Source organism: Eupeodes corollae, chromosome 1, assembly GCF_945859685.1.
Source record: "Eupeodes corollae chromosome 1, idEupCoro1.1, whole genome shotgun sequence".
Taxonomy (NCBI): domain Eukaryota; kingdom Metazoa; phylum Arthropoda; class Insecta; order Diptera; family Syrphidae; genus Eupeodes; species Eupeodes corollae.
This window is the reverse complement of record NC_079147.1, coordinates 205,540,074-205,564,436: the sequence shown is the minus strand read 5'-3', so window position 1 is coordinate 205,564,436 and position 24,363 is coordinate 205,540,074. Positions and strand designations below refer to the sequence as shown.

Here is a 24,363-nt window from a genome sequence, read left to right as displayed (position 1 = left end):
AACAAACAAACAAAGAAAATCACTGGTTACAAAATTCAATTGGACCTAATTACTTCCGAAAACATTCTTTGGTTCAAGAAATGATGATGATTTAATATGCAAAATTGTTAAACAACTAATTAGAAAAGAAACAACAACTTCAAAACAAATTGGAAGATTTTATTTTATTAAAATTATGCAAAACTAAAGCCGAAACCAGACTTGAAAGAAGTTGATAAATAAAACTTAACGGAAACTTGTTAATTTGAACGCTTTCCTTCTAGGAGAACTTTTCAAACTAATGATGCCACAAAATTTCTAAACATATAGGCACTTAACTCATGAAATTATTTAAAAAATTATAAAGCGAATTTACAAAACATAGCTTTTAATTAAGTGTGTTCCAAATTTGTGATAATTGCATCCGTTTGCCACCTACCTTCATTATTTTGTGCTCTCATTTTTCAAACAAACATTGAGGTCACCTAATTATTTTCGAATACAATATCTTGTGTTCAAAAATTTTAGTCTTCTTGCTATTTTTCGTTGGAACATGCAAGAAAAAAAAATAAACTAGAAGCTTGTTGATTTCATACTTCTGTGTCCTTGCATATATTCAAACAGACAAAATTATAATCTTCCTCCAGTTTCTTTTTTTTTTGAGAAAAATGAGGTCACGTAACAGAAATGTGGAAAAAAACTACGGTGAAGAAAACTTGTGTACCCTCTTTTCGCCATCAAAATGTTCAAAAACAAAAAAAAAAATAGTAACACTCTCTTAGCATACACGTACTATCAAAGTACCTTGAATGCTCATATATTTCATGCCAACAGTACCACCACACGACAGTGAAAATAGCTTTCCTAAAAATGTCAGCAAAAAAAAGCAAAAATAAAAACAACGAAATGAACTCGAGTGCTGGTGTTTATGCCATAGACGTCGTTCTACATGTCCTCAACACTAAACTTCTGTCAAAATACCCCCAAAAATGAAGGCGAAAGCAAAGAAAGCTTCCGACGTCATATCCCACTTCTGACACTTTGTAATGCTTCCTTACAAATCGTTTCTAATGCACAAAATTACTTTGTCTTGTCATCAAAGCAAAAGATCCAAAAAGCAGCTATAGAAGCTGGTGTTTGTGCCTAGAAGAAATGAAAGCACCAAGCAGTAGCAGTAGCAACAGCAATAGCAGCGGGTGTAAATGTTGTTTTTGGTTAAGAGCACTCTTTGTATATGTATTTGTGTATGTTTGTTTTGCAAAAAGCGGAAGAGCTACAAAAGTAGGTGGACACGAACATGAAAGTTGAGCATGAGCATGGCTTAAATGGAATAATTGGTAGGAGTGGTCCTTTCGTGTTCTACCAATTTTAGTTGCCCAAGAACTTTTTAGTTTCTTTTTTCTTGTTGCTGTTGCTGTTCTTGTTCCTTTTTCCCATCCAATTTCTTGATAACTCACACATTTGGTGGTCCACATAATACTAGAGCAGGGTGAAAATTTGATGTGCCTTCGAAACAACCATACTCGACTTGTACCACTTTATAGACACAAACTATATGCAGTCGAAGGCTATTTGGAATGGAATATTAGAGTTTTCTATCCGGAGGGAATTGTAAAAGGCAAAGGCAAAACCAGAAGCACAAAAAAATCCTGTGTTGGTCCAACAAATTTTGGTCGTGGTGTAAATCGGAAGCGAGAAAATGTCATAAACAGATTTTGGACAACTTTCAAACCGATACCAATGTCTGGGGAAATGCTGGCTGAATGCACTTTATTTCAACACATACAACCAAACATGAACACTAAAAGTCATTTATAATGTTGAGTTGTAGGCTAATGTTTTTTGTTTGTTTTGTTTTTCACTGAAAGATAACATGGGTTTGGTTTTGGTGGACATTGCGCTTGTGGGAACTATATACGACACCAAAGGGAATATTTTAAAGTCAAAGCAATTTGATAGGAAAATTAAATTTTCTGTTCTAAGTATTCTTTTCATCGGATGATGGTGTTGGAGATGATTGCGCTCGTCGCAAAGAAATCTGGGATGTGAAAATTTTGATGTTTTTATGAAGATTACTGCTTGTAGTATACTTTTTTTTTTTAATTTTCATATTTAAGTCGCTTGGAGGATATAATTAAAAAAGAGACTTTACAAATTCAAACATACCAGATTTTCTTAATTACTCGCTCTGCAACTTTTGAAACTCCAATGATTTGACTTACTTTCCAATTTGAATTGCAAGAGAATGTCCCTCTTGAAAAATCTGCATTTATAACTTGAATATTTTCTTTTTGGGAAAAGTTGAATTCATAAAAAAAGAACTGCAGTTAGATTCATACGTTTATTTTGAAATCCTATGCCCTTATGTAATGGCTAGTAGTACGGTCTTGCAATGTGTGGGATAGACAGAATGTCGTGAAGCATTTCATACTCGCGTAGTACAGCTAAAGAGAAACACCCTTTACTTGACAGCAAAATCGAAATTTGGCTCTAGAAAGTACTGATGAGCAAACATAAGGACGTTATTATTACAGTTTAAGAAACGGTTAAAAAAAGTGGAACCACAAACTGTACGAACACACAGTATTCAAGCCACGGTATTCGCGTATGTGATCCTTCCACAAGAAGTAGATGGAGGTACAAAATACTGAGAATGACAAGGTTATCAGTCTACTTCCTGCTACTACCACTAATGGAAAGATGGTAAGTTATGTTTAAATGACAGTATGTAACATAGTGTTTTCAACCCCCATTAAATTCTACTCGCGTTTTGATTCCCTATTCAACAATTCTGCAAAGGTCAGAATCTAAAATTTGTATTTTATTTCCGTTAAAGATGGACCTTAGAAGAGCAGAGTTGTAAATATTAAAAGGAATATGAAAAGCGTCAAGGGTATTATCGTCAGCGAAGCAAGCAGATGTTCATAAATAAAACTAAAAAATAGTGTCGGAGACAGATCAGAGCCCTGTGGCACACCAGAATTTGTTATTTGTTTTGCAGAAATTGAGCCCATCGGATAATTCTTATATTTAATGGTCTTAAAAGTGATTTCTTATCCATTCAAAGGTAAAACCGAACGAGTTTTTTTCGATAAGGGATCCTGATATAGAACTTTTTCGAAGGTTTTTGAAATTTCAAGAGCAATAATCATTCTTTTTCCAAGACGATATAGGAATTTCCTATATTTGCTCTAAAAAATGTACACTGCTATTTAAGAAGCCTTCAGCCTTCAAAATATACTGAAGTGTATATCTAATTATTTTTTTTTAAACATAAGACTTTTAATTGAGAACAAGGTGTTTCAGAATTCAGTTTTAGCCATCTCAACAGTTTCTTTTTCGTGGAATAAGAAATTTTTTATTATTTGCTTACTTAACCAATTCAAACCTGTTTAAATAATAAAATAAGAGTTGCAGCTTGTCAAGAATAATGCTTCCTGGATTCAAAACTAAACTAAGTAGAACTATTTGGTATATCTTCAATATATTGAAAATGTATTGTAACAGAATTTATTTTGAACCGCTTGAAAAATGTTTTTAAAATATTTCCGTATTTTTTCTTATTGAAGTAATTTATTCAATTCTTCTGAAATAATTTCACGTGACGATGACTTTCTAAGCAGATAAATTTGCTTACGTTATTCATTTTCGTAAACAAATTATTTTGAATTACTTAGACCGTATATACATACGTATTGTCAACAAAAAAATAACTCCATTAGTAAAAATCTCATTTCGACAAGGTGAGGCGACGAAAACCATGTGTTATACGCACCCTTAATTGATGAGAGAGCATTTTCCATTTTTCTCATCTTACAAGAAAAAAAAATATTTATTTGGATACTTTATGAAGGTAAGGAAAATCTTTTCGCCTTTTTTCTTGTTTACTCTCCAACTTAACCTGGAGGATTTGACTTTGATCAGGATCAGCACGTGATGATGGCACATATAATATGATTTCTTCAGATAAGAACATGACAATACAAAAAAATAAACAAAATCTCTGTTACTTTGGTTCCACATACTCAAGACATAAAAAATCATCGAGTCTTTCGTAACTTATATAAAGTACAAACGTGCACAACACCCCCAACCCCAAGCTTCACTTTATCATGAAACATGTTGGTTTTGAGCCTACATTTCCATCTGAGATTCCATGTCCTTTATTTTTGTTTTTGTTTTTTCGTTTATGTTGTCAAGTGAATAAATCAGAATAACGATTGTTATTTTTGCATTAAGGTTCTTTCTAGCATCGATAATATAATTTCTCCATCATTTTTGTTGTTTAATGTTGGGATAAGAACAACTTAGAAAGAAAAAAGAGGCGTAGCAAAAAAAGGTATCATATGAAAATCATCGAGGAAATGCCAGGAAAGCATTGAAATTTTCTTCTTTGTATTTACTTATATTTTCCTTTTTAGCTTGTTATGTTTTTTTCTGTTTTCTTTCATTTCTATATATGTATAAAGTTATTATTCGTTATTTTGTTGGGGCTTTTCTTTGAGATTATTTTGTCAAGACCGTTTAATGATATTGATACAATAATACCCTAAACTCACTCTCAACCAATTGTTCAGTGTGGCTTTAATTAAACCCCTTCAAAACGTGTGTCTAAATTTTGTCCTGATTCTTATCCTTGTTATACCCCTTACCCATACTCATATACACATACACACACACATATAGTTACTTCTTCTTTTCAATATCACATCGAAGAAGGGAAAGTAAAAGAAAATGGTTTGAAGACGGGATGATTAAAGTTGGAATAGAAATACGAATCCTTTTTTTAACGAACGAATAAGAATTTATTTCGCTCTTTTTCTTGATGTGATGGTATATAGATAGGTTTACGTATTGGTGTAGGTGTATACTTATATAAAAGGATCAAATGAAATTTGTTTTTTTTTTTTTTGTTTGATTTCTTTGTATTCGTTTTATTCGGATAAAGAGGTTTATTTGTTAAGCTTCATGATATTTATCAGACAAATATTTAATCGGGCTAAAATTAATGTATTTCATGTCCTTTAATAGAATTCGAGGATTGTTGAACTTCTGGGTGATGATGGTTCATTCATTTAGCTGGACAAATATTAAACCCATAAATTTACATAATAATTATAGGCATGTTATGATTATGAGTAGGTAGGTGCTCGCTTGCTACTTGGAGCATAATTATTGTTAATATGTTAGATGCACTGTACGTAGACCTATACATATGCACGCGTGGTGAAGCATTATTTGCATATGGTTGATTTCTTGTTTGTCTTGTGTATGTTGAACATAGAAATCAAACAATCAGGTCATCAATTGATGTGGAAGTATATAGTGTTAAATTGTGACTCATTATGCATTGGAATTGGAATACGTATTGGTATTATAATCACAGTTCTATTGAATTATAGGTACTGAAGTTATGAGATGAACTCTACACAAAATTGAGATTAAATTCTTTTGTTTTGGCTCGACACATGTTTAGCCCCAGGCTCTTAGGCAGAATATTCATTGAAGAAAAGCTCTACCTTTGGATAGTCTCTCCAAATAAATTCTGAGGCCAATATTCCAAAAGTAAATTCCCCTTATTTAAAAACCAAAACATTTAAAAACACCAAAAAATTCTTGAATGAAAATTCCAAAACGAAAAATGCACAAAACTTAAGTTTCGAATGCAATTTTATGAAAGATTTAGGATTTTGGATTTTCGTATTTCTGATTTTAACATTTAGTTTGTGATATGATGCTTTTAAAATCGTGTCTAAATATTTCGAGATTGGGATCGAAATACTGCAAGAAACATATTACTGTATTTAAAATACCTAATGTCAAAATTCTGTAGAAGCAAAATATCGTTAAGTCAAAATTCTGTGAAGCAAAAGGTTTGTACTTCAAAATTAAATGTTTGGTGAAAATTCTTTCTGTATTTTGAAAAAGCGAAATCGTGTTCATAATGTTAAAAAGTGCGCACTTTTAGAATAGAATGTTTTTGAAAATAAGGAATTGTAAAAACTTTTCACGAACCTTAATTTAAGGAAACATTTTAAGACACTAAAATGTATCAATATTCTTTGTACATTAATTGTTTTCTGTTTCTAAAAAACTTGTAAGTTTTAAATTTTTAATGACTTCTTATCATGAATATTTCAATATTTAACTTTTTACTTGCGACATATATATAGGAACTAGGTATATGGCAAGTTTTGCATTCGTAAAAAATATCGAACTCGAGATATTGATCAAACTACGATGGTAGAGAAGTCGAAAAAAGTGGGTCCCGCGATTCTGTCTGGCCTGTTTATTTCTTTCAAGACAAACTTACTTAACAGGTATATTTTAAATATTATATAGGTACATTAACAAACTCTTTGCAAACAGGAGCAAGTTACTTCGAACTTGTTGTGCACTTTTTAACTTCCCATAGGAAGTTATTGTAATGGGTCCGATTTGTCAAATTGAAAATTTTGACATTTCTCGACGTTCCAAGGTCCCTAGAGTAGAAATAAAAGATTTTTAGAAAGATGTCTGTGCGTGCGTGTGTACGTACATTCGTACGCCCTTACCTCCGGTCGTACGCTACGTTTTCTTCGTCGTATATAGCTCAAGAACCAGAAGAGATATCGATTTCAAATAAATTTTGTTATACAGATAATTGCGTGGGTTGTTTTTTTACCATAGCAGTTTGAAAAAAAGGTGAACATTTTGGTTAACCTTAAATATCTTACGAACCAAAAACGCTAGAGACTTCAATTAAATTATATATAATACATTTTAACATGATATTAAAGAAGTATATTTTTTTAAAAGAAATCCATTTAACGGTTTTTTTATAAAAAAAAAAACTGAAAAAAAATTTGTCACCTCCAAAATTTTACGACTAAAATATGATTTCATCTCCAAAACAATTTTGTACAACCAAGAATAATGTTTTTGACATCTGATAAAATTTTGAGAAAAATCGAATTGACAGTTTTTTTTTATAAAAAATAAAAATCTAAAAAAAACATTACTCAAAGTTGGTAAAAATTGAATATCGATTCAAATATCTTTTCAAAAACTTGAAATTTAGGCTTCAAACTTATTTTTTTCCTAAAAATGTTGAGAAAACTCGAATTGACAGCTTTTTTACAAAAAATAAAAACCTACAAAAATGTATAAAAGTTGGTAAAAATTGATTTTTGACCCAAATATCTTTTCAAAAATTGTAGATATTAGCTTTAAACTACTTTTATCATTCAAAATATATTGTTGTTAACATTTAGTAAAATTTTGAAAAAAAATCGAATTGACATTTTTTGTACAAAAAATTAAAAACCTAAAAAAAAACTTAACAAAAGTTGGTAAAAATTGATTTTCGACTCAAATATCTTTTCAAAAATTTGAAATATTGGCTTCAAACTAATTTTGTCTTATAAGAAATATTGTTTTCAACATTCCATACAATTTTGAAAAAGACCGAATTAACAGAAAATATTCAGTAATTTTTGTATAAAAATCTTACAGTCCGTTCATAAAAACAAAATCAACAAAAAATAGTACGCAAATTTGGTAAAAATTGATACGAGTACATATAGACAAACTTTTAAGCAAGACAAATCGACAGACGGGATGGGAAGTTATCAGTGTGGAACGCATCCCAGCCCCTTTTTTTCTACATTTAGTTAAAAAAGGTTTACAGTGTTCTGAAATACAGAATTTAAGACATATAGCTTTATGACCCAACACAATCATTAAAGGCCATGCAGAATCCTAATATAACGACCCGAAATAACGTATTCTTGTTAGTATTTATTTGATTAGAGCGATTAGCATATCGAGGAAAAGTTTGACATTCTTGAGCTTGCAGTGTAAGGGGACAGTTATAGCTATCATTGGTTTCCATTATTGAAACCAATCGCTGAAAATTAAAAATGTATGTCAATTAATAAAAATTCCCTGATTGTAATCAAGAATTTTATAATTCTAATCAAGTATTTGAGGTTAGAGTTAACCATTGGAAGTACGACTGACAGGTGGGAATAAAAAGTAAATGGAAAGCCTTCATTGAAATAATATTGTTTCAAATTGCAAAATCAGAAATCAGCTGTTCATTAAAACCGATCTTATCATATTTTCCCGTAGATAAAGTAATTTGACACCACTCATACAAAATTTGACTCTCTTTTAATAACTTTTGAATTCCGACACAAAATGTTTAATGATAGTTACTAATGTCAGCTAAAACTATTCCCTAGCTTGATGTACTGTGCCTTCTTGCATCCAGATAACATCCTTGCATCGTTTCTAGGATGTCAAATAGATTACTGAGTGATGTTATCAGTCATTTTGAAAACCGTAGTTTTGGTAGTTTTAATATGTTGCTGAGCTTCGTCTTCATTGTGTTTTTCTGTTGTGTTTTGTTTATTATTAGAACTTGTGTTAGTTTGGATTCCACGATGCACCTAAATTAATTGAAGGAATTCCACGATTTGATTTTGTAAATTTTTGATGAAGGGATCATAGATTTTTTTGTAGGCTTTGCTTTTCGTATTGTCATTCTCAATTTTCAGAGTCTTAAAAGAACCATCTTAAAAAAAAGCTCTTCCCAATATTTATGTACGGTACGAAGGCATATCATCTAAATTCTCTTGTTTTCAGATAAGAACCTTCTATAACTTGATTTTAAAATGCGGGATACCAAATTTCCTGGCTGACTTTTTATGACTGCATGGTTTGAAATGTTACTCGCATAAACGTAATATGTCATGATTTAAACTGGAGAGCCATTTAAAATCATGATTCTCATTATTTTTCTTTTTGTGTGTGGAAAATGTGGATCTGCAGTATAAAATCTGTGCACGCTTGTTTTACATTAAGTAATTTATGTTCAAACTTTTTATTCATATAAATCAAAACAAAATCTTTCCCATCACACATGATGCTCGTGCTTATGTATATTCTAATTTATATCCTCGAAATAAAGTATGTACTTCTGGATGCTCGTATTTTATGTAATTTAAATCGGCCAACTTTGATTGCTTTTTGTTAAAATATCACACAGAATGGTGGGCCAGTCGTTGTTGTGTCAGGACTATAGAAGCAGGAAAAGGCACAAACGCGTTATTTTTATTTTGCTGATTCAAGTTCAAGCTTTTAGGGGGTCAACTTTATGACTATTGTATTGTTTTGAAGGTAAAACACTTTATGGCTTTTTACATTATTTTCAATCGTAAATCTTAACACACCTCTTCAAGTTAAATCCTAGCGCGATGCTGATCTCTAAGAAATGTAATTGGGTATGGTTAGGGTAGGGTATATGTTAAAACATATCCCATCATCATCAAAAATACAACGGTATAGGACTACTTAAAATTTAAATCTTGTCTAAGTTCTCTTGGTTGGTATTCTTTTTAACATTTATTAGAGTGTGTGAACACAACCTTTATACAACACACATAGCATGCAAGAAGGATATTTTGGGATGGGTTCGATTTTTTGTGTATTCCAAACTGAAAATCTTGCATTAAAAGTAATCGAATACAGTTAAGGCAGATGTAACCTACATATAAGGATGTTTGTATGGTATATGGGATAAGGTATAAGGTTAACATATGGAGGCTATTTGAAGGGTCAGCACTTAAATTTTATGTCAAATAGCTTTCTCTATATGTAGGTAATGTACTTATAACGAAAAAGTTTTTTACTGGCACAATTGAGTTTATAGTCGCACTTAAGTTGAATGGTTCAGACTGTAATAGGCAAACTTAGATATGATTCTGAATTCTTAATACAGTTGAAAGAGTTATAATTTTAGGATCCAAAACAATAAGATGTCGTTTTCAGAAATGAAGATTTTATTCAACAAAAGATTGTAATAAATTCCCTTACTTCTATATTTTAATTTTAGCTTTTTGAAAATGGGGACATATTTTCTAATTTCCTACCTTAGAAAAAAATTAAAATTCGTAAAAGTACTTCATTTAATTGGAAGAAATATTTTAGGAATATCGTTTTCTTCTAAACACGTTAAATCCAAAGCCGCACGTGCCTTGGAACTATTGACAAATTTTAATTAAAATTTGCTTAAATCCACAAAACTTAAATACTTCCTTAAAGAAATTATTTGCTCACACCTACCTTATTCCTTATATTTCATCTTCAAAATCTAAGTCATCCTCTTAAAATGATGTCGGTCCTCTTTATCCACAGATAAATCTATGTAGGTTGGTTATACGTACCTAGCTATAAAGCTATTTCCTATTTTCTAATTTATTTTTCATCTCCTGTCAAATAAAATATGCAAGTAAGTTAACGACGAAAACACAGTCATAGTCACCATAGGCACCGCTACGCTAGTAATTTCACACAACGCCACCGTCATCATCGTGCGGGCTATAGAATAAGGGAAATCGGGCACGTAGAACTTTTTCCTTTGCTATAAAGGTACTTTAAGGCTGCTTTTTTTGCCATTTGGTCTGTTGGAACAGAATTGGTTTCCTCAAAAGGATTGTTAAATCCCACTTCTGATCTTTTGTAGTATTAGAAAATGAAAAAAAAGTTGATCATTTCTGAAAATTCATAGCTAGTTTGTTTTTGAACTATTTTTGGTTTTTATTTTTGAAAATTCATTGTCAAATCATTAGGGAATATTCTTCTTGAAAATTTTAGGTAACTTATCTAGGCTAAACGGGTTGTAGGTGGTGGAGGTTTTTGGTTTGTTTGTAACCGACCAGAAAACTTTTCAAACCTAATATCTCAAGGGGTTTAATTTCTTTCTCACGTTTAATGTTTCAGTTTTTTTCGCCTTGCTAACTTTAAAAAATCCTAAAACAAATATGTATTTGAACAATCCCCTCCTTTTGCTATGTCAATAGATGGTTATTTTTGCAGGGAAAGGGAATTTCATTTATTCCAAACAACAAATCACACCCTAATGACTTAAAACGAAAATGATTGACGATTCAAAAAACACAACCCTCAATACAAAAAAAAAAACGGAAACAACAAAACAAAGATTTCATTTTTATTATTTTAGAAATTATTGGAAAATCGCTTGTTTTTGTTATTAATTGCCTGTTAAGAGAACTTTTACGATGGGGATTTTATGAAACACGTTTTCAAATGACGGAAAAAGGGATATTAAGGGATTTAATTTAACATGTGGTTAAATCTATTTCACGCAGGGTGAAAATGTGTCAATTGTATATTGGTTGTTTTATTGGATATTTTTCAGCAGAATAAATAAATCGTTCAATTTATTTGATTTATTTGAAAAACTTTGTATTTTGTTTGTTTTTCTATTTCGTTTTGTTATTTTAGATCCAACAATAAGTGAGGCAGAATTTTTTGAAACATTTACAACCATTGTAAGCAGCAGTAGTAGTGGTGGTAGTAGTAGCAGTAGCAGTAGCAGCAGCATCAGCATCAGTAGTAACACCGAATTATCAAGTAATTTACCATCAACGATAGCAACACAAACACGAATAGCAGCAGCTGGAACAACAACAACGACGATACCTCCACTTTCACAGATATTAGCTCCAGAAGCTTTACACATGAATCAAGATGAATTGTATCTTGAATCATCGTATGCAAATAATCCACCGAAAAATTTTACAGTACAAGAGACGAATGTAACAGTACAAATTGGAAGTCATGCATATTTACCATGTCATGTGAGTATTTCATTTGTATGAAACAAAATGAAAATCCTTTTTGGTGTTTTATTGTATTTATTCATATTCCTTTTAAATTGAATTGATTTTTCGTATCACCATAGCTACAATTTTTTATTTTAAAAGTAATATTCTATGATACCCAATTCAATTTGGTTTCATACATTAATTTTTATTGCAATACTAGCTGACCCGGTAAAGTTTGTATCACCTTGTACATCGTTTTTTTTACAACATTTTATTTGTAAAGAGTGTTGCAACATGTTTGTTTGTTATAAAATACAGCCGTTTTATAAGTAGAAAAAACAAATTCATTTAAAAAATTGAAAACATACCACATACAGCTGGCTATGCGAAAAAAAACGAATATTCTAAATTAATTCCGCACACTTCTAACGATTGACCTTACGATTTTCTTATGATCATTGCGAAAGTCAATTGCACCCGAAACGGCAAGTCCGTTGGAATCATCATTTAAAAAATGTTCTGTTTTGTACTTCTCTTTCATCATTGTTGCTTCAATGACATTATTCATAAGCTTTTTCACCTCCGTTTTCGTTTCACTGCAATCGGGTGTATTAATGTTATGCAACATGATGATAACACGAACAATTTTAATTGTTAATTACGAGGTGTTAACCCAGGTTATTCCAGCAAATTAGAAATTCCGTAGGATAATAAGACACTGACTGACTTATAGCAAAACAATTGTACCGAGATAAAATTTATGAGTTGACTTGTTGAGGTCATTGACGTCTCTGTTTTTGTAGGCCAATATTGCTCCTATCTACTTAAATTGTAATCAGTGGTAATTTGATTTCGAAAAATTGTATGACTCAATACTCGTTGTAGACTTCAGTGATATAATGCTGATTAGTTATTTTAACAGGCGAGTAATTTGTGATAACAAAGGAGCCAAAATCAACAATCAATTTTGCTGCCAATAATGAATATAACAACACGAAGCCGCTTAGCATTTTACCTAAATTTATTTGGCACAATCGATCACTCGAAACATACCAGCGAAACATGAATTAAATTCCTATGAAACTCTAACAGAAAATATAATGTAAGCAATACCTCAATAAATGTAAATACCCAATAGGCTGTCAGACAGACAAAAATATAGATACTGCCTTTACTCTTGAAGGAGTCAAAGAAGTTATAACGGCCTCAAATTCATATAAGGCAACAGATATTGATCGCATCGCCTTTGAATTTTAAAAGAATTACACGAGAAAGTTTGTAGTATATCTTAGAATAGAATATAATTAAATCTTTATTCAATCTATTAAAAGGGCGATTACAAAAAACCGCAGAACTCAAAAGAGGTATCACCTTTTCTAACACTTCAGCCTCACTGTTTGTTTCTTTTATATACAAAAGAATTTCATGTTAAGTTTCGAAAAGGATATTCTACTATCGATCATATATTCTGCTTAAAACCCATTCTCTCCCACTGTCCTTTTTAGAGTACAGCAAAGTGCAGTTACGTTATGTGCATATAAAAGTAGGCTATGAAATAAAAATTATGTGTTTAAAGGCTTTTTCGGCTTTATTAAGTATTTTTGAATTTTTCCAAACAATATTTTTTTATCGAAGTAGGCGTGTGTTGCATTGTCTTTTTGGACAAAGCATTTTAAAATCATCTTAGTTTCGCTTGCATCAAAAAAGTTTGTTTCTTCAAAAAATTCAATCAACGAGATAACTTGATTCCTTGATTGTTTCTGCAGAATTTATTAAAAATAAACATAAAGATCAGTTAAAAATTAGTCCCCACATAGTTTTGTATAAACATACGGAGGTAAGCAAAGCTTAAGTTTGATGTACTTTAAAAAGGACAGTGCCTTCATGCATACAATTTTCTTTTAAGGGGCTATTCTGGTCTAGAGACATGAATTTTAGGTAATTTTTGAAGTTCTGTAGAAAAAAGCAAGCAACAGTTTTACCATCAATTTTTTTATACATTATTTATTCACATTAGAAGAATACACAAAAAAGTAAAAAAAAATCAAAATTCCGTTAGTTATCACCTGATGGAGTGGTGCGTCTCAAAAATTTGGTGCGTGACCATACCCACGATTTTACCTCTCCTAGAAATCTGAAATCAAAAATAAAAAAGATTATTAATCTTCAATAATGTCGAAATGTCTGGAACTACGGAAAAGTTACAAATTTTTTTTTACAAAACGGCGACTGCCTAAAGAAAAAAAAATGTTACCACTTTTTTGAACATTCTTCGATTTGTTAAAAATAGTAAAAAATAAAATTTGGGGATGGCCGTAGCTCCAGAGTAGACTAAAGAAGACTCTCTTAAAATTTCAAGTAAATCGGTTCGGCAGAACCTGAGAAATCGTATGTATCAGATTTAAAAAGACAGTTCTGAGAAAAACGCGTTTGTTCGATTAGTTGCAGCCCAACCGATTTGGATGGCTGCTCAGCAAAATACTTATTTCTCTGAAAATAATTTGAATTTGGGAAAATCCTCTCGCAGGCATATCCTTAAATAGTTAAACTATGAAAATATGAAAAAAAAATCGATTTCTTTTATTTCTAGACCAGAATAGTATCCAAAATGGATTTTAGATCTATTTCTACAAAAATATTTTATGGAAAACGTTTCCACAATCTCGATTCCGCCCTGGAAGAAATTGATATTAATACGAAGATAGTCAACTCTGGTATCGTCATGATTCCTCCACCGGTGGACTATGTTACGGATGAAGAGGATATCGATGAAGATAACCTAAAGACAAAAGAGTTACTACAAGATGTTCCAGGTGAGGTTGTGGAATCTTATTTAGCCCAAGTTCGACAGCGAAGATGATATTCTATTGTCTGAGCTTAGAAAGTCAATTGCTCCACCGTTATGGACAAAGTCAATTACGTCAACAGATGGAATAAATCCAACAACAAATTATTTGGCTAGAATCCAAAACTGCGCTTCTGATTTGATTGGCCTCAACGAAGTTCAAGTCTTTGAAAAACTGTTTGATGTCGAGGCAACTTATCGTAAATCAAACAATGTTGTACGCAGGCCAAACAAATACACACAGCTTTTCGTTCAATGATGAAGACTTAAACATTTTTATTGGAATTCTTCTATTTTCGGGCTATAACTCTGAACCAAGAGAATTCATGTACTGGAAACAAGCAGCTGATACACATGTACCTATTATTGCAAACAGTATGTCCAGGAACAGATTTCAATAAATAAAACGATTTATTCATTTTGCTGATAATAATACCCTTGACATGAACGATAAAATGGCAAAACTCCGTCCGCTCATTAAACTTTTGTGCCAAAAGTTTCAAAAGTAGGGAAAAATGCATGAGCATTTATCTATAGACGAATCAATGGTGAAGTATTTCGGTCGACATTTTTCTAAGCAATTTATAAGAGGAAAGCCTGTAAGATTTGGTTTCAAAAATTGGATGCTTTGCAGCAAAGATGGTTACATGTATGAATTCGATACATATTGCTGAGCAAAAAACGTAGGGCCTTCATTGAAAGCCCTACCATTAGGGTCTAGAGCCGTTCTCGACCTTCTAAGGAATGTTGACTGTCTAAGTGACCATGTTATTTATTTTGATAACTTTTTTACTAGTTATAGCCTAATGAAGATTTTAAAAGAAAAAAAAATTAGAGCAACCGGAACAGCTCTGGAATAAAGAATTTCAAAAGCAGAAAAGGGGAACTTTTGACCACCAATTTGATAAGAGAAATGAATTTTTGTCAAATGGAAGGACAATAGCATCGTAACAATGGCCACGAACTACGACCAGCCCGAACCTCTTGACAATGTCAAACCGTGGAGCAAGGATGAGATGAGAAAGTCAATATTCCTCAGCCACTTCTTTTCAAAAACTACAACACGAACATGGGTTGTGTTGATCTGCATGGCCAGTTCATCAACACTTACTCCATTGAAATAACCCATGATCTCGTCTACTACATTCAATACCTGGAGGCTCCACAAGTTAGCAAACAGCTACAAAGGCGATCTACTAGAATTCACGAGATCAATAACACTACATTACTTTCGATTTCATACTTTGAACCAAGGACAACCTAGGCGCACAGTCAAGCGAAGCATTGTGGAGAGTCAAGGGTACCACTTTCCCAAAAAACTTTCAAATCAACTAAGATGTCGCCAATGTTCTTTAAAATCTAAATGGTGCTGTGAAATGTGTATTGTAACACTATATATTGGAAAAGGGTGTTTTAAAAATTATTATGTTGATGAAAATTAATATGGTATGCATGACCCCATTGAAATAAAAAAAGGACACCTCCATTACTGTTGAATACAATTTTTATTGTATATTTTTTTTTGAATATATCTTAACTTTCACCTTAATAAACATAAAATACTATAAAAAAGAATTTTGTTTTTATTTTAAATACCTTTGGGTGTTAATGGGTTAAACATCATTGCAGAATAGTTGCATAAGCAAGAAGAAGAGGTAGTACGCATTCTTCGTAGATTTCCGAGCAGATTTCGTGAAGCAATGTTTTACAAGCTTACCAAAATTCGAGTATCAGCAAAATGCAACTTTTCTATCTCCAATATCTAACAATTGTTTTGAAAACACACCGGCACTTTGATCTTGTTAAAAACTGCACACATTTAAGCTGTCAATCTAAGTAGATGATTTTAAACATTAGCTTAGTGCGTCAACAACCCCGAAAGAGTCTGACGTCTTTAATTTCTGGAACGATTTTGGAACACGAACATTTACCAACAGCAATCGAAGATAAAAACATTAACCGTTTCTAAACCATCCTTAAAATATAACTAACTTGAAAAACAAAAAAATGTTTTGAAATCAAATGAGCTGTTTCTATTTCAACCGACACTAATGCATCAAGAGAAAACTTGTAAGGATTGATAATCCATAACTAATATCTCTTGAATAAATGGAGGTATTTACACCAAAATCATTTCATTCTGTGATAAATTTTCTTAGAAAAATCTGTATTGTTAAAAGAAATTAAAATTTTTAAGAAATGCTAATAAAATTGGCAAAAAATGGTTTTCGAAGTGGGTGGCACAACAGTTGCCAACTTTCAACCATTCTTGTGTGCGAGTTATTGCAGGGATAGAGGGGACCTTAAGTTTCTAAACCGAATCCGAACAGCTAATTTGAGATGTCACTTTTTATGAAAAGAATCACTCTATGAAAGTTAGACGATTCATCACAAGAGGCAATGTCCGTGAAAAAAGCTTTAGGTGGATCAGGCAGGAATTGAAACCTGGAACTCTAGCATGACAGTCCTACTCCTTAAATACTAGGAAAATACTGAATAATTCCTGAAGAAGTATTATTATTTTTTCATATTTTAATTCTTTAGATACAACTTTACATTGAACAGATATTTTTTGTACACATCGAAATATTCATTTCAATATTGTAATAAAATCTTAAATAAACCTTTTTTAAAGTAAAACACTTTTTTCTAGAGAAAAATCATCATCCAATGGTATTGAAGAAGTTTGATAAAATTTTCAAATTATTTTACCTAAGCTTGTTTAAAGCATATTCTTATATTTTGATGTGTATATATAAATTTATTTTGCCTTAAGGATACAAAATATTTATAGCTGTGTATATTTGTAGGTATAGGATATGAAGGGATAAAAGAAATATAAGAAGAGACGTAGGTTACAAATTCAATGTTATAATGTACGAATATTGTATACATGTCCGTATGTACAATACATACGTATGTATACTTTCAACATGAATCGTTATGAATATCGTGCATAGATATCCTCATTCTATGGTTATGTTTTTTTTTCGTTTTGAAAAAAAATAATAAAAATATATGAAACAAGTTGATTCAAGGATGTAGGAGGTACCTCTATACATTGTACCTAGAATCAATCGATGGATATCTCAATGTAATAATTTTTTTTTATCTGTAACTTGTGTAAATAAGAAATTTGTTCCTTTTTATCGATTTTTGTCCTTTTATCTCCTTTTTCATCCATCGATACAAAAATATTTTCCTTATTTTCATTTTGTTTGTCTGATCAAAAGAAGACGTTATTTTCTAAGGTTTTATATTTTTCAAGCGTAAAGCAATTATGGCAGCGAAAAAAAAATATATATTTATATTTATAAATAAACACTTTTGAGATGCCATTTTCATGGGGTAATAATTGTATCTTCTAATTTTCTTTACATACAAAAAGATTTCAACAGATTTAATGGGATATTTATAATTTATTTGGATCCTTGTATATATAAAGGACGCCACCATTCTATCGACGAAGACGTCGACGTCTGTGTCGACTTCAACGAAGACGTTGGTATAAAGAAGACGGTTAAGTATTATTAAGGAGGAGCATTGAGAAATATATACAAATAAATTGCATGCTTAATTGAATGAGAATTAATGTGCTATATTGCAAAAAAAAAGAAGCCAAGAGTAAAGGCAATATAAAACATCTTTCAATGAATTTTGAGTTAGAATAGATGAACTGAAATTGATGTTAATCGTCTAGTTGAAAAATAGGCAAACTAAGTATTATATCATATTGCCAATAACCTTGCAAAATATGGCATCCCTTAAAATTTTTTGTATCGAAAGTTGTTAAATTTAGAAAGAGTATATCATATTTCGCTTTGTGTGAATTAACACATTTATCAAATGGAGTTTTCGTTATCGACAAATCTTTGGATAAATCTCACAAAAATATGGATTCCATGAAAGTTCATAGTCCTAAAAGTTATTGATGTCAAGCTTAAGAATTTATTTCGTCGAAGAACATGATTGGTATACATGCTTTTGATCTATAATAAACAAACATAATTCCTAGCTCTTGACAAAAAGGTGATTTGTATCAATTTTGGTAGTTGATTCAATATCAATTTTCATTGCCTCTATAAATCTTTTGAATAATCATAAAATAACTATCTACTTTGATGGTTAAAGAACTTTACCTCCTGCTAAAAGGACACATAAACCAATTTACCCTTTCCCATTCCTACAAAAACAATAACTAATATTTGAAAACTGTCCAATTTCATTTCTAACTCGAAATTTACCAAGGGAGATAGTATTTTCGTTCGTTTTGATGTTCTAAGGTTTTTACGTTTGTGTACACAAATATAAGCCTGGCATAGATTGAATTTGTATCTATTTACCTTTTGGAAATCTTATACCAAAAATAAACATTTTGATAATTTGTGTTCTTACGTAGGTTTTTTTTCTCCCACAATCTATACTCCCAAGTTATACGTTTTATATATAGACAATTTTCTTTTCAAGAATCTATAATCCCTGGATTGAATCAAATTGAATAAGCTATGTGTTTTCCTTGAAACATTTCCATTCAATTTCTATGGCTTTGGAAATTACATATAGGATGGATTTTTGATGAAAAAGAAAAAATAGTAGAAGAAAAAAAAAAGAAAAAAAACGGACATCCTCTCTGCTGCCAATCATGCCATACAAGTTATACGAGTACCTATAGCATCATAGTTATGGGAAAAAAATCAAACTAATTGAAAAGGCCATCATTTTATATTTTATTGAGAAAATGTTTATTGAATTGAATGGAAAATAAGGGTTCCTGGTGATCAGGAAGACATCGAGCCAACAATCGATATCAGTAAGGTCCACATGTCGTATGAGTGTTATTTTCAATTATTATCAATTTTCAATGAATCGTAAGATTGATATAACTATATGAGTATTTTTTTGTGAGTGAGTGAGTCTGAATAAGAATCAAAAATGACCAACCGGATGCATTGAAGACAAATTTCCGTTAAAATGAACACAATTATTATATAGTAGGGAGAGGACGATGACGATTATTATTGGCTTCTTGTGCAACTTATTCTTTTTTTTCCTTTATTTTCCTTAATTATTATTATTCTTCTTTTCTATTTATAAAAAACAAAATAGAAAAAAAGAAGACGCACATTCCAGGATACAAATAATTGAGCACAGATTTCTTGTCATTCGTGAAATTGTATTTTTTCGATAAATTGGCAGAAATGGTTTTCGTTTTCAATTCCGTTGTTGCACAATGAAGGAGCTTAAATAAATTCATAGATGCTGAAATTAACAAGCTGATTACCCTTAAAAAAATGTTTATCAAAATAAAGCCTTTTCAAGATTAGATATACATTTTTGTTTGTTATTTAAATTATCGGAGTGTAACCGGAAATTAAAAATTAAGAAAAGGATGTTTTTTGGGCGTTTGGTTCATAATATAAAATTAAATACATGTAAATAATTTAAATTTTTGAACGAGAATCAAGCTTTATTTTAAAGATATGGGTCATTATGTTTTAAAAATGATTTCAAGCAAGTAACTGAGTCACGTCTAAAAATAAATAAGGTGTCAAAGCAGCTCGTACAAAATCAAAGTGACTTAAAACTCTCAGCCAGAGATATAGAGGACATACACTTTTCACGCCGAATTTGAAAGGCTTATTTGAAAAAGTACTTTTTATATGCATATGTCAATTATTAATAAAATGGCAAACTAAAGTGAACAAAAAACAAACATATGAAATTTTATATAAATTCCTGACATTTTCAAAATATTTTGGATTTTTATTCTGAACCGGAGGGTTTCAAAGTGATCACCTATGCGGACGACGTTCCTATAGCAGTTTCAGGAAAGCATCTTAACACCTTAAAAGAACTCTTACAAAATGCTTTGGACAGGTTAATACTTTGGGCTGATCGGTGTGGACTGGGTGTTAACCCACACAAAACCGATTTAGTCTTATTTTCGAGGGGATACGAAATTCCATTTGTCAACCCTCCCTATATTAAATGAATCCAATTAAAATTCTCAGACGAGGCCAAATACCTGGGTTTTGTCTTAGATAAAAACGCAAGGTGCAGGAAAGAGTCAAAAAAGCTACTGTAGCTCTCTTTTCTTGCAAAAAGCTGTTGGTTACAACCTAGAATCATGCATTGGCTATACACAGCGCTAATCAGACCGATTTTAATGTACGGTGTGGTAGTATAGTGGACTGCTTTAGAGAAAGCTATTAACCACGACAAATTTCACCTTGCCTATGTATAAGCGGATCGATTCGCACGACTGGATCTAAGGCAATGGATACCTTACTCTACCTCACACCTCTTGACATAATTTAGCAAACGAATAGCACTCATACTACACCATCCCCCAACTGCAATTCGACAGAAATTTCCAGATTTCTATACCTCCCAGATCTTTCTGGGAGGATAGGCCATTCCTAGAAGATGATTCGATCCTTTTTTATACAGATGGTTCAAAAACAAAAGAGGGGGTTTGTGGAAGTGTGTATACTCTGAACGACTGAAATTAAGTCTCTCATTCCACCTTCTCAATCATTGTAGCGTGTTCCAGGCGGAAGTTTTAGCAATAAGAGAAGTCTTGTCCTAGATTAAAGAAAACGTGATATCAACATCTGATACCCGTATTTTCAGGCTGCATAGTCAGGCTGCTATCAAATCTCTGGACTCTGCTTCAACAAACTCTTCAGCAGTCCATAACTGCGATCATCTCTAATGGAGATGGCACAACAATTTAATATTCACCTTTGCTGGGTAGAGACATTCCAGGTAACTGTAACGCTGATTAACTTGCCAGGAACGGTACAGTGCAGCCCATCCTACCATGTTTGGCACATACTGGCATACCAATCGCTACTTAAACTGTTGCTAATGCAAGACGCTATGAAGAAAGTAAACACCAAGTGAAGCAACATCACCACGTGTCAGGTCAAAGAAAACATCTGGCCAACGCTAGGGCATTCAAGGTGCTTGCTATCTCTAAGCAGATCGCATATAAGCTCGATAACAGGTGTCATAACCGGCCACTGTCTAATAGAAAAGCACGCCACATGACTAGGCATATTCTCAATTGACTTTTGCAGAAGCTGTTTGGACGAGGTAGAGGAGGAACAAAATCTTTATCTTCTCTGTATCCCCTGCTCTGGCTTAAGAAGGCAAGAATTACCTTGGAGAATTCTTATTTAACGATCTACATCGTATCAGCATAATCAGCCTTTCAGGTTTCGTAAGGGACTCAAACTGGTTCTATTGCGCTTAGGAGGAAGCCTCATGATTCATGAGGTATCACAATGGGCCATTAAACTGGCCTAAGTGTGTCCGTTTCTTGGACAGCCATTTTAACCTAACATAACCTTACTTAAATTTTTGAATAGCAATTATGAAATTTAATTAAATTCCACTTTATTTTTGCTTATTTCGTTGATAAAAAAAAGTCCACTCCCAATTATAAATATTCTTTTGGTTTATAATTTTAATCAAATATTTATAGATCCGCCGCCTGCTAAACAAGCCCGTTTCTTGGGTTCGAGTCCGTGATGATCATATTCTGACAGTAGACCAAACAACATTTATTGCCGACCAACGCTTCCAATCGATATTCAAGGGTGAGCACGAATTTACATGGTCCCTACAAATTAAATATGTCGGTGAAAATGACATGGGCTGGTACGAGTGTCAAGTCTCTACAGAGCCCAAAATGAGTGCGAGAGTTTATCTAAAAGTTGTCGGTAAGTGATGTGATTTCAATTTTAATTTTTTTGTAAATTTAATTAAGAATTTTTAATTTTTTTTATAGTTCCAAGAACAGAACTTATTGGAGATCATAATCGTTTCGTCAAAGCCGGAAGTAAAGTTGCTCTACATTGTATAGTCAGAGGCTCTCTGGAACCACCATCGTATATTATTTGGTTCCAAGGAACAAAACAAATTATGAATGACAACAAACAAGGTTGGTTCATGCAGATAGACCGAAATATCTTTGGAAATCATACGGATCAACAGAATACGGTAAGGGTGTGTATTTAAACAAATTTGAGTATCCCTTTGAATAAAGATGATGCAACCACTTCCGTTTGCAATAATGCAATTTCAGATAGGATCATTGATAATACCGTATGTTAAGAAAAAGGACTCAGGGAATTACACTTGCAGTCCATCGAATAGTGCTCCGGTTACTGTTGATCTGCATGTCCTAAGTGGTGAGATACAAAAAATATTCAATTTTTCTCTAACTCAACATTTATCTTAATAACTTGGGTTTTTTTTTCTTAATTTAAAGGTGAATACTCAGCATCAGCGATAATGTCTTCAGCTGTAATTAACAGGCACAATTTTTATTATCTTCTAATAATATTAATCGTATTGGCTTGCCAAAAAACGTGACTAGCTTATCGAATGTATTCCAGTTGGAAGAATTAGACTAATTTGTAAATATATAAAAAAATAAAAACAAACAAACATAAAATTAAATTATAATAAATTTAAATTAATTTTTTTTATGAAATTTAAAGAAAAAAATAACGAAGAAAAAATTGAAACAAAAAGTTGTGACAGTAATAAAAAAAAAAACGATAAATACATAAACATTAAACGTAAAATCAAAATTAAACAAATTATATTACTTACAATAAAAAAAAAAGAGATAGTAGATACTTCCAAAAATAAAAACCAAACGAAAAGAAAAATGAAACGATTAAGGAAATTACAAATTTTAAAAGAAAAAACATTGTGTAAATAGTTAACATTGTAAAATAAATATTAAATTAAATTAAAATTATTATTATTATTATAAATAAAACAAAAAAAAAACGATAAAACCAAAAATACAAAAGAGAATTCAATTAAATGAACATTTTATGACAACTTGAGTTGATACTTATTTGAGTGTGCGTTAGTTTGTTTCCCTTGGGTCCTGGACGATATTGTCAGTTATTAAAATGTTGATAGTAGGCCTTAAAATTTTAAATTAAATGAAGATGAAAATTCGACATTTTTTATTCAAAGCAAATACTGATGCCTCTAACATTTTGTGAGATTGTAAAAGATCTGCCAAAAACCTTTTTCTTTTAAAAATGGGCGCAAAACATTAAGTATAGCTGTTTAGCACGTAGCGATGTTTTGTTGAAACTAAATGTTGCCAATATCCTCCTCATCAATTGAACAAAAACTCGTTCAACATGGCTCGATAACGATCGCCATTGGCTGTAATGGCCACTCCTTGCTCATTTTCGATGAAAAATGGCCCAATTATGCCTTTGGACCATCTGAAAAGATGATTTGTTTTAGCAAAATCGGCATCTTCTCTAAACGTTGTTCCCAGCGTTGTTCAAGCGTATGCACAACCATATTCGTTCAGTGGAAGAACAAAACTAATTGTCTGTCCTGTCAAATCAGACATGAAATAAGTGTTACCATTCACGAAATAAGCACTAGTTGTAAAAAAAGTTAGATGGCGGACCCTATACATTTCCAAAATAGTACTGTAATTAGCGATTATCATCCAAAATCATTTTATGAAACATTACTTTTTTAACTAAATGACTTTAATCATTTAATTAACAACATTCTACTTTCAAAAAAACTAATAAATGAATAAATAAAAGTCGTTGCGTATGTATTCTATTGAGTTTAACATAAGACTATTTTGTTGAGTGCTTCAATAACATGTACTATACGTACATTTTTGTTTGTTTCTGTGTATGAAAGCTTTGACAATCAAGTCCAACCAAGTTTTTAATTTGTCACCTCACAAAAGACCAAGTTGATCATTCATTTAATTTAGTTTATTACTTGAGAACTTAGTTTATTATTGTGTAGTAATCTGGCAATGCTTTTTTCGGAGTTGGTCTTTTTGACAGCTGTCACTTGACTTATGCTCAATTTAGTCTTCGTCGTGGGCTTCTGGCGTGGCCTGCAGGATCGTGCGAT

General features: G+C 31.7%; 1 protein-coding gene across 2 annotated transcripts in view; it reads left to right on the top strand.

Moving 5' to 3' along the window:
* LOC129942852 (zwei Ig domain protein zig-8-like) overlaps positions 1-23,395 on the top strand; it is a 42,833-nt gene extending 19,438 nt beyond the window's left edge. Inside the window, exons 2-6 of one of the 2 annotated variants that reach the window (XM_056051948.1) lie at positions 11,269-11,624; positions 21,926-22,163; positions 22,232-22,449; positions 22,529-22,634; positions 22,715-23,395. In XM_056051948.1, coding sequence (XP_055907923.1) covers positions 11,269-11,624; positions 21,926-22,163; positions 22,232-22,449; positions 22,529-22,634; positions 22,715-22,818 — 1,022 coding nt within the window. In that variant the 3' untranslated portion in view covers positions 22,819-23,395. The remainder of the gene's footprint in view (positions 1-11,268; positions 11,625-21,925; positions 22,164-22,231; positions 22,450-22,528; positions 22,635-22,714) is intronic. The other variant, XM_056051949.1, reaches the window with a different exon arrangement.
* Positions 23,396-24,363: the final 968 nt, after the last annotated feature.